Source organism: Lactuca serriola, chromosome 8, assembly GCF_051521515.1.
Source record: "Lactuca serriola cultivar US96UC23 chromosome 8, Lser_US96UC23_V15, whole genome shotgun sequence".
In the NCBI taxonomy this organism is placed as follows: Eukaryota; Viridiplantae; Streptophyta; class Magnoliopsida; order Asterales; family Asteraceae; genus Lactuca; species Lactuca serriola.
This window is the reverse complement of record NC_136415.1, coordinates 45,151,312-45,162,975: the sequence shown is the minus strand read 5'-3', so window position 1 is coordinate 45,162,975 and position 11,664 is coordinate 45,151,312. Positions and strand designations below refer to the sequence as shown.

The 11,664-nt window shown below is 30.6% G+C and overlaps 1 protein-coding gene across 2 annotated transcripts; it reads right to left on the bottom strand.

Moving 5' to 3' along the window:
- Positions 1–6,429: 6,429 nt before the first annotated feature.
- LOC145065869 (helicase-like transcription factor CHR28) lies at positions 6,430–11,606 on the bottom strand. Of its 2 annotated transcripts, XM_079012972.1 has the most exons (13): positions 11,319–11,606; positions 11,056–11,133; positions 10,729–10,972; positions 10,466–10,576; positions 10,029–10,372; positions 9,842–9,913; positions 9,658–9,732; positions 8,689–9,559; positions 8,458–8,588; positions 8,163–8,381; positions 7,594–8,082; positions 6,824–7,033; positions 6,430–6,710 (listed from the first exon to the last, which is right to left on the bottom strand). In XM_079012972.1, the coding sequence occupies exons 3-13, from the start codon at positions 10,895–10,897 to the stop codon at positions 6,591–6,593; spliced, it is 2,811 nt and encodes a 936-aa protein (XP_078869098.1). In that variant the 5' UTR covers positions 10,898–10,972; positions 11,056–11,133; positions 11,319–11,606; the 3' UTR covers positions 6,430–6,590. The 2 variants fall into 2 exon arrangements, with proteins under 2 accessions (XP_078869098.1, XP_078869097.1); XM_079012971.1 differs by lacking the exon at positions 11,056–11,133.
- Between the last annotated feature and the right edge of the window lie 58 nt (positions 11,607–11,664).

The following is an 11,664-nucleotide window of genomic DNA, read 5'->3' as shown; positions in this document are numbered from 1 at the left end:
TTATACGTACCAAATTTTATTATCTACTTTTTTTTTCTTTTTTCTTTTTAAGCAAATTCATTTTATTAAGAGAGAATTACTAATCTAGTCATTTTGCCAACTACTTATCCAAAAATAGCAAAAAAAAAGACTTTAGCCAAAAAGCCCCCAATAGAGTAGATGGCTAGCATAGTCAACGGTCAATGGGGTGAAGTCTACAGTTTTAAGGCAACGAGTTACTGTTTTCCGGCTGATCTACTCTTTCGGGGCCCATTGGCTCATAATATATAGTATATTAATTTCCAGATTAGGTCATTTTTACTACTTTTTCTTTGGTTTTTTAATGTCTTTTCTCAATGGATCACCCGAAGAAAAAGAGATACGTCTATTTTTTACCGAAATTTTGTTGTATTCTTGATTAGGAATAGTTTTTGTACATAGAAATAATATTTAAAAAAAAACGAAAAAAAAAGTAGTAAATCGGAGACTTCATAAGAAACTTACGGTATACAAGTTCACAATGCATAGTTTGTGCATTGTAGATTTTTACACCGTAGGTTTCGTATAAAGCCTACAGATTTTATTTTATTTTTTCGTTTTTTTTAAATGGTTGTAACCTATATATATATATATATATATATATATATATATATATATATATATATATATGGTATGAATCCTTGATTTTTTTTTCGAAAAACAAAAAAAAAATTACTGAAACCGTAGACTACGGTTTTGGAAACCGTAGATCGTGGAGAGAAAACCGTAAGTTATGAAATAACATACAGTTTTAGATTTTCGAACTGATTTTTTATTTTTTTATTTTTATTTTTTATAGTTAATCTGAAACTGTAGACTATTTGGCGAAACGGTAACTCACTCTAATTATCTACGGTTTTGTGGATTATTTTTGAATAATTATTTATTTTTGACTATTTTTAGATAGATAGTTAAAGAAAAGTTACTACATTCTCTCTTTTATTAATAACTAAAAGCAACACAGAAAACAACAATATGAAAGCTAAAATGAATAGAAAAATTAAGAATAGACCAAATCATATTTAATACATTTTAATTTGCAAATAATGTGGCTTGTGAGGTAGTTTTACTATGTTCTCACTTTTTTGTAGGCTATGCTTTTAAACCAATGACAGATAAAAAGAGAAAATTATTAATTTAGTCAAATTTTTAATGATTTCACTTTTTATCTAAAATTTAGGATTTTGCTCAAAATAGCCGTCGAAATTGTAAGTGGTTAAAATTGTTTACTATTTCGTTCATTTACCTATGGGTTCGGCTTTAGTATATAAGATTTTTTTTTCACTACCAAACCGTAAACGAAAAAATGATCTATTGCTTCCTCGGAAAAGTCTACTGTTTCCCAAAGAGTAGATTAATAATGGTTTATTATTTCGTCTAAAAACCGATGATTTTGGGTTTTCTTTTGGCTATTTAACTACTAATTTATGTATTTTGACTACTATATCGTCCCTAGTATATATTAAAAGAAAAATCTCATTTAGAGTAAAAGTTAGTGTTTTTTTTTCATCTTGTTTTCTCTTAAAAATCATAGTACGAGTTCAAATGAGTATTTCATATTGTTTATCAATGGAAGATGATAGTCAAAATGCATGAAGTAGTTGTCAACTTCTAGCAAATAATAGTAAAAAAAAACCCTAAAACCTTAGGTTTTTGGACAAAATAGTAGACCATTTTGAATCTACTATTTACGAAACAGTAGACTTTTCAGAGGAAACCGTAGACCATTTTTTCATCTACGGTTTCGTAGTGAAAAAAAAACTCCTTATATACTAAAATCAAAACCGTAGGTAAATGGGCGAAAAAGTAAGCCATTTTAACCACCTACGATTTTGATGACTATTTTGAAATAAATCCTAAATTTTGGCTAAAAATGAGAAATCATTAATAAATTTGGTTAGATTAGTAATTTTCTCAAATAAAAAACACATATCAAAATACAAGTTTTATAGAATATAATATAAGTTTTAAAGTAAGCTTTTCCTTGAAAATAACAAATTTGATTATGATAATAAAAAATTCTCATATTTACATTTTCTATCCTAAAATAATTTTGATTAAATCAACTTCATAATTTTAAACTTAAGTTATTGGTATTTTTAAGATTTGATTTTGTCCTATTTATATTTTTAAGTTATGTTTTTGGTCATTTACATAATTATTTTTAGAGTTTTTATTTTTATTAATATTACTTTTATATTTAAACATTAATTAATATGTTCAAGATTCACTTTTAAACTTTATTTCGTATGACTTCTCCATACATAATTGTTTGGTTCAAACCCTTATTTTATGTTTTTATGATTTACTTTGTAAATGAGTTATCCACCGCAACCGCGCAATGCAAGGAGTGACGGAATACTTATGTATATTAAATACCAAATATGGTTTTTGAGGTGGTTTCACTCTTCATTTGTTCTTTCTATTTCCGAATCAAAATTTATTAAAAACAAATCATGTTATATATTATTAAACATGTGGTATAAAATATAACACAACAGTTTTTCTGAAAATAACCATTTAGATTCCGGTGATAGAAAATTTTCATATTTTAATTTTTTTCCCTTCAATTAATGTTTATTTAATAGTTTTCATCTCTCATAATTTTAAAGTTAAATTGTTTATATTTTACACATTATAATTTAGTCTCTTATTATATTTTAAAGGTACATTTTGACCCCTAACATAATTTTTTAATAATATTTTTTATTATGTTTTTTAATATACACTTTCAAGTCAATTTTCCTCTGCCTCCTTGGTACATAATTGTTTATATCTAAATTTTATTTTGATATTTTTGTGCTCCATTTTATATGGTTTAATCGTCTCTATGATAAATATGGTATCGAGCTACATTTGGCGGCGACGGTCCAAACCCTAGTTCATTGCTTATTTTTTGATTTTTTTTTTTTTTGCCGGTGCAAATTGAATAATGTCCATTTAAATAAAATGTTGACCATTGTTTTGGCATCTACGGAAATAGACTAATATAGACAGCTTGGTGGAATTTATTAATTGAATGGTGTTCATAATTCAGTAAACTTCGAATAGTTGCGGTTCAACTTTTTCTAGCGTATGGTTAAGGGTTGCTTTTAATATTTGATAAGTTTTTGTCTGATTTAATTAAAGATTAAATTAATAACAACGATTTTAATTTTTTTTTTTTTTAACCGGCGAACGAGAAAAAGCCACCCTTAGCAAGTTGCTAGGAGCCTAGGAGAGGGATTTACAATAGGGATTCAACTATGTAGGCCCAAAAGACGGAGTGATGTGAGAATTGACTGCATCAAGGTGAATGGTAGGCCCAATCTTTGCTAATTAATTAAAAAAGTATCATTTAAATCATATTATCAATACAAATAATTAATAAATACAATTACAATAAAAAATCACATATCACAATTTTGTATTATTGTATACTTAGTTTTTACTTTTTACTTTTTTTTTTCCTTTTTTAAGACATTTATAATTAATCCATATATTACTACTTGTTTCATTTTTTTTATATAATATCTTAAACTGGGTTATAAGTTTTTAATTTTTTCTACATTTTCGTACAAATTTAATACACCTGCATTTAAACGAAAATATTTTTAAATATTTTTGAAAAATACAACTTTTTTTACGTTTTAATTAAAAGTTTATATTAAAATTACATTTTAATACAACATTTAAACGAAAATATTTTTAAATATTTTTGAAAAACACAACTTTTTTTACGTTTTAATTAAAAGTTTATAAAAAATTACATTTTAATACAACATTTTAAGCTTGGATTATATTTTTAAATTTGTTTTTACAATTTTTTTTAAATATTATAAAAATTTTATAAATCTTTTTAAAAAAATGTTGCAAAAAAAGGAAAGGGTTACATGAAAGTAATAAAAAGAAGTTTAATGTAAACATAAAAAAAAATTTAAAAAGTTTAAAATCTTTGTAAGATACTTGGTTTAGAAGAAGTTGTATGAAATCATATGAAAGTGCAAGAAAAAGTTTAAAATACTATAACCCAAATTAAAACGTTGTATTTAAAAAACCAATAAATAACTTAGAAAAAAGTTGTAAAACTTATTAAAACAATTTTAGAAAAACCAATTATGTGAATTAAAATAAATTTGGGATGAATTTTTAATAAAATTTAATTTTCAAATAAATTTGTAAAAAAATTTAAAATATAGCCCAAAAGTGTAAAATTAAAAAATGCTAACTTGTTCAACTTTAGATAACATGTAAACATAGAAAAAATGAGTTGGTTAACTAGAACCGAAAGTACAACAACGCATAGGCACCGTTTGATATGGGTCTGACTGAGTCAAGCCAGACGTTTTTGGTAAGAAATGTTTGACGAGAAAAGAGTTGGAAAATGGTTGATTGAGAAAGGAAAAAGGCTTTCCACTAATACCCTTGCCTTGGATAAAAATTTGTAGCTCAAGAAAGTGAAATGGGAGGTTACGAGAACTAACTCATGTTTCCCCTATACAAACGATGGTGTTTACTAGCAAGCTAGAGAGTTTTTTGTGTTTTAATCTCTAAAATAGTATATTTAATGTCTATTGTGTTGGAAGCTTTTGTATACATTATTATTATTATTATTATTATTATTATTATTATTATTATGCTGTTGCTGCTATTATTATTATTATTATTATTATTATTATTATTATTATAAAGAGCATAAGGGTAGAATGGTCATTTTGCATCAATCAGCACATTCAGTCAGATGTACAATCAAACAACATAGTTTGTTACTCAGCTATAATTTATTACTCAGACATTTGTCAATCAGCATTTTCTTAGTCCGCAACTATCAAACGGCCTATTAACTCTTTTTCTCATTGGACTTGGGCCTTATACAAAATGGAATCAATCATATGGATATGGTTAATGTTTACTTGGTGTTTTATCAAATGGAAGTTGTTATGTTTATATAGGTTGTTATGTACAGTTACAGTAATGTCATTTTCAATTACTATGTATCTTTCCTGGACGATTGATTAATGTTTCACTAAAAGATTGTATTGGATATGTAGAGTTTTATTATATGTTGTCTACTTTCAAGAGAATTTAACGAGTATCGGCACGTCATGGCTACTAAAGTTTCTCAATCAAAACTTTCAAGAATTTAATCGTTTTTTGGTAGGAACTTTGGAATGTTGTTTTTGTCTTAGCAACAATGATATTTTAATATAGCTGTCAAATAATTCATAAGCTTTGATATTTTAATTGTTGGAAATTTAATGGAATAAACAAGTTGGCTAGTTTTCATTATCCAATATTGGTGGGGGAAGAAACATTTAGTGAGTTTATAGGCCTACAAAGGCTTTAGTGGATCAAGAGATGGACCAAGCCCACACGCACGCCTCTCTCTCTCTCTCTCTCTCTCTCTCTCTCTCTCTCTCTTCCGTGCAGTTTTCTACGATCTTTTCTTAATCTCTCTTTTGGCGATTTCTTCTTGGATTCTGAGTATATCTCTCTTGGCGATTTCTACTTGGTTTTTCATTCCGATAAATCTGCATTAAATATTGGGTTTGGTTTCTGAGCCTAGAAACGAAGTAAAAACCCTTTAAGGACAGTAGTCCAATTGGTGCAATTTTCTACGATCTTGACAGTCTGCTTCTACTCTTTTTTTATAATTAGATATAGTCGCGAATGATCGATCTGATTTCTTGACGAAACTTGGTAACAATAATAATATAACTGGATTTATTATTTACGCCTTTTACTCCTTGACGAAACTTGGTAACAATAATAATATAATTGGATTTATTATTTTTGCGACATATCAACGTTTAATCATCTATATTAATCGTTGGCTGTTTGTGAAAACGTTTGTGATTTCCGTCCATTTGTTTTTAAATTATCCATTCTAAATAATTCATGATTAGTCAAAGTATGAAATCCATACTAATTATCGGATTGTTTAATATCTCAAGTTTGAAATTCATCATTAACATGGTGGCAAGAAAGAACATAAATTAGTCAATATAAAATCTTAGCTCCTATACGTTGTCTTTGTGTTAGTGGCAGGATATTAAAAGAAGGTGTAACTACGGTTCCATGTAGAGAGCAAAAAACTATGTGGAACTTGAAGAAGGGTTAACCGAGATGGAACACAAGATTTTGGATGACAGAAGGAAAAAAAAAATAGCGAAAGTGTTGTCATATACTGATATCAATATCGAAGAAACTGGCTAAAACTTTATTACCAACATTCAAGAAGGAAATACAAAATATGCAAGATATACAATTATTGGAATTTCCCTATGTTGTTTCAATGATATATTTAGGTTTTACAAAAGTTATATTAGGTTAGAAACAATTTGGATGATATGTTTATGTATTTCAATTATATATTTACTTTTTACAACTATATAACTTTATATTTTTGTAACCAAAATCGGACCGAATAACTGCCCAATGTGCCTCATCAATAAATCCGAAACATAAAGTTAACCGAATAAAAGCACATTCAAAGTTAGGTATAGAAACATATAACCTTTTCCTTCTCTACATCAATACCAATTACTACAACTACCAATACTACTATTTACATAGCTTTCCACCACTTAAATCTAAACAGGTTGATTCGCCCCCATGAACAAATATCTCAGATCTTCTGCAGTCAAATGAGGGCCTGACCTTCCACTTTGATCTTCACCAAAAGCCGAAGCCACCATTTTCCTCTTCTCATCCTACATTCACAAAATTTTCATCAATTCAATTCAACTCACACACACACAGAGACAGATTCGATGGAATGGAAGCATGGAAAAGGAATGGAATGGTTGATTCCGTTGAAACGAACCTGGAGAGCAAGAATTCTGTCCTCGACCGTATCTTTAATGGTGAGTCTTGAAACTGTCACAGGACGGGTTTGACCGATCCTATGAGCTCGGTCAATGGCTTGATCTTCAGTAGTTGGATTCCACCAAAGATCCAAAAGAATAACATGTGATGCTGCCACCATGTTTAAACCAAGATTCCCTGCTTTCAGTGACATCAACATAATAATCACCTGCATGCAAATGCAACATTTCTCACTTTAATAAATATAACACTAGATTATACTTTTGGTCCCTCAGTATAGATGATTTTTGCAATTTTGGTCCAAAAAAGTTTTCTCTTGCAACTTTACTCCTTATGTGAGTGAGGTTTATGTAACATTTTTGGTTCCTGAGAACTGCTGATTTTACTAATTTTGGTCCAAACAAATTCTCATGCAATTTTGTTCCTTATTTGAGGTTTTTGGTCCTTGAGTATAGCTGAATTTTGCAACTTTTGTCCAAAAAAGTTTTTTTTTGGCAGATTTGGTCCTTATTTGAGGTTTTTATAACGTTTTAGGCCCCAAGAAAAGGTGATTTTTGCAATTTTGGTTCTTACTTAACGTTTTTGGGACCAAATTTGTCAAAATCAGCTACACTCAAGGACCAAAAATAGTCATTTTACTTAGAATGTGCACCAAAACCTCAAATAAAGACTGAAATTGCAAAAATCAGCTATACTTAGGGACCATAACTGTAATTTACTCTTAAGTATAAACTATAAAAGTATGAAGTAGGATGTGAAAAAGTGAACCTCAGGATCAGTGTTGAATTCTTTAACAGCCCTATCTCTAGAAGCCAAAGACATTGATCCATCAAGTCTTCTGTGCACTATACAATACTGATTAAGTGACATTTCAACAAGGTCCAACATTCGTGTCCATTGTGAAAAAATAATAGCTTTAATTGGTCCTTCACCAACATTAGAACTAGAACTAGAACTAGAACATGCTCCTGTAAATGACTGAATAATCTCCAAAACAGCTCTGATTTTTGAAGAACTATAATCTTGTTGTAAAACAATCGATTTTGCATCGATTCTTGATGAACTCGCACCATGATTATCATCATCATTATGGACTGAATTCCTTAAAGTAGCTTTATTAAAAACAACATCTGCACCAATTTGGCTTTTGCATTTGGGAGCTGGACACGTGTTGTCATCTCCTGTTAAGTATTCTGACACACATTGATAACAAAACACGTGTCCACATAGGGTAACCACAGCATCCTCAGGTGGATCCTGTAGGGTAAAAATATGTCAAGAATGGTATTCTACTTTTGGAAGAATGATAATGATAAGGGTAGTTAATTTTAACTTACTTTACATAAGTGACATATGGTTAGGGTTTCTAGGAGGTTTAACAAATTGGATTGCATGTCTTTTGGGAGATTTTTTGCCATTCTTGTGGAGACTCTGCTAACAGATTCTGAGCTGAATCCTTTCACAAGTAAAGGGTGATCGCATGCTTGTCGAAGGCGTAGAAGCATCAGAAGGATATTTGCGTAATTTTGACTTACAGTTCCTGCAGCTGCATATGCCTGAAAAAAAAAAGATTTGAAATTGATTTGTTTAGGTCAAATTTTTTAGATGTTAAGAGAAAAAGCAAAAAAGTACCTTGAATCTTGAACGTGATTCTGCTTCAAGTTTTTGATAGAAAGCTCGTTCTTCAGTTGAAAAGTCAACTGCTTTCAAGTTTATTGTTTTTGGAGGTAAGTTGATAATAGGTTGACCATCGATCAAAGTGCCTGATTTAAGCCAAAAAAATGGACTTAATGTATTCAGACACTTATAAACAAGAATTAATGATAACAAAAGATAACCAAAATTCAAAAAAAAAAAGTTTACCTTTTGTTCGACGAAGCATTATAGCCTTGAAAACAGCTCGAAGTTTCCTATAACCTGTTTCAGAGCTTCTGGATATTGGGATCTTAATCTGATTGCAAAAAGATTGATAGTTTGCATACGGATCACATTTCAGAAACCTAAAATAACTAAAAACTTCATCAATGGAGTTCTGTATAGGTGTCCCTGATAAACACCATCTTTTTTTAGCCCTAAGTCCACAACAAGATTTAGACATTTGTGTTCTAGCATTCTTTATGGTTTGAGCTTCATCCAATATCACTCTAAACCAATTCACTTTAGCAAGAGTTCCACTACAATCAATAATAGAACCATCAATTCCTTTTCTACCCTTCTTTTTCTTACCACCATTAACCCCTTTTCTTTTCCTATTAGCAAAAGATGAAGATATTCCAAATCTGTCCCCGGTTCTTTGATCATCATCATCTTCTTCATCAGTCACTTTAGTTGGGACTTCTTTTGCTACAATGGCATATGTAGTAAGAACCACATCATACTTTGCTAATTCAACAGGATCTTTGGTTCTATTTCCACCATGGTAGATTAGAACATCAAGTTTAGATTCATCTGGAACTTTTTCATCAAGTTCACGGGCCCACTGTCTTAGAACACTTGCAGGACACACAACCAGTGATCCTGCTGCAGGTTTTCGGTTGTGAAATTTTTGTGTTGAGGTGCTGGCTTCGGTTATTAACTTTACTTCATGATTCTCTTCATCTACAACTACTGTATCTTTTCCATCATCATCATCTAAATTCAAAGCTTCAGCTTTTAAAGATTCATCTGATTTTGGTTTTGATAAAAATTTCTGATTCTGTATGAGTGCAATCATCGAAATGGTCTTACCAAGACCCTATGAAGAAAGATACAAAAAAAAAAGTATGTCAATGTGTGATTCTAAATTTTTAATCAATCAACAACAACAACAAAGCAGGAAGCAAATAGTAAGACCTGATCATCAGCTAAAATTCCACCAGAACAAGCCACACTCTTTTCCTTTTGAATCATCCATGCCAATGCAATTTTCTAGAAACACATAATTAAAACATATATAGAGGCATAAATAACTAAATATATATTATATATACACACAATAAAGTAAAGAACTTTTATTGTGATCGAGTGAGTAGAAAACCTGGTGCCTTAAAAGAGATACAGACAGAAGACCTTCGGGTAAATCTACTTCAGGCAACTTTTGATTAAGATCCTGAAATAAAAGAAAACATATCTTTTTCAGTTTTAAGCAATATATCAATAATATAGTGTATCACTAGAAAGATGATGACTTGTATAATATATTTGATAAAATGAGAAACTCATACCTGTAATGCTACTTGATAAATAAGCCTTTCATCAACAGCTGCTTGTTCATTAACCACACCAGGGCGATAAAGATCAGATTGAGCTCCATATTGTGAAGTTGGAACAGAGATAGGATTCATGTATGAAGGTAGAACCCTACTCACATGGTTGTCCTTCATCACATCATTACTAGCCCTATTGAAAGTTTCTTCCATGTGAGCCTTTACATGATTTGGCCATTGATGTGGATAAGTCTTTCCATATGTTTCACGAGTTTGACTGCTGCCTACACCTCTTGGAGGAACAATTTGCCTGGCACTTGATGAAGATTGTGGAAAGGATGGTGGAAGTATTCTTTTGGAATCTGTTACAAATAACTGTTTATCAAATCTTGTGCTAAAAATGGAAGTGGATTCAGAAATCAAGATGATGTTAAGGAGATAATATCAATTATTACCCCCAAAACTGGATAGAATCTGAAGCTGGTCATCCTCCATATCATGATTAGAATGAGATGAGTGTCCATTCTGAGAAGGTTTTCTTTCAGGTTGAATTGATCCTTGCAGACCTAGAATATATAGATAAAGACTTAATAAGTTAAATAACTATATATATATATATATATATATATATATATATATATATATATATATATATATATATATATATATATATATATAGGTCTCCTAAGTCCTAATCAAGATGATGTATTTTCTTTACCTGTACTATTTATCCCGGATGAAGATGGCAGTGAAAGAAAACGATCACCCCTGGAATTAGGAAATGAAGAAGCTGAATCCTCTAACTGTGATGCATTAAGTGCTTTATACAGATCTAGATCCCAATCACTAGACTCGCTGTCTGTCGAACTGATAGCTATAGGTTCCATTTGAGACACTACAGTTGAATGATAAGTTTTCCTTTCCGATATCAACACGTGACAAGTCCCAAATTCTGACACAGCCTGGATTTAAATAGCAAGAATTGAGTTTCCAGAAATCCCATAAAGAGGGTTAGCGTGATCAGACATGTATTCGTAAAGGGTACCTTGCGATTCACAAAGTTACGTAGCAAGAACAGAAATTTTCAAGAATGTAACCGAAATTTCTTGAATTGGGTAAAAAACTTGACACAATTTCACCAAAACAACAGAGAGTCAGTGTCGATTTCTGGTAAAACCGATCAACTCTAACGATTAACAACAGAAATGTTTAATTTTTCAACCATGCATACATACATTTACAGTTACGTGTGAAGGAGAGACTGGAGAAGAAGGGGAAGAAAAAAAATGCGAACTTTTTGCCGCTCACCTCGTAATTCTCGCTGACATCAAGATTCAAGAAAAGCAGGGTTTAGTATGGTTGTAGTTCTTCGACATCCGACTACTATCAAAAGCCCTAGCCCTTGCTTTCAAACCAAATCAATTTCCTCTTAACTCTTCCCCGACAAGACGCTCTAAGCTGTTATTAGTATGTTGTCTATTTTGGAGCACGGGCGTACTTAATTGCGCGGCGTATCCACACTACTCTTGCCCTTTTCCGTCGTATGAAGATCGAAAATAGTTCAGTTGCTGTTGTACTTGTTCAAAGTTAGGGTCTTCGGATTGAGTTGTCAAAAAAAATGATAAAATGAAAAATATGTTTGACTTAGTTTATT

Coding starts and splice junctions, on each gene's coding strand:
- LOC145065869 (XM_079012972.1), bottom strand. CDS start 10,897: ATGGAACCTATAGCTATCAGTTCGACAGACAGCGAGTCTAGTGATTGG. Junction 10,577..10,728: donor ATCCGGGATAAATAGTACAG/GTAAAGAAAATA, acceptor TATATATTCTAG/GTCTGCAAGGATCAATTCAA. Junction 8,382..8,457: donor AATCACGTTCAAGATTCAAG/GTACTTTTTTGC, acceptor TTTTTTTTTCAG/GCATATGCAGCTGCAGGAAC.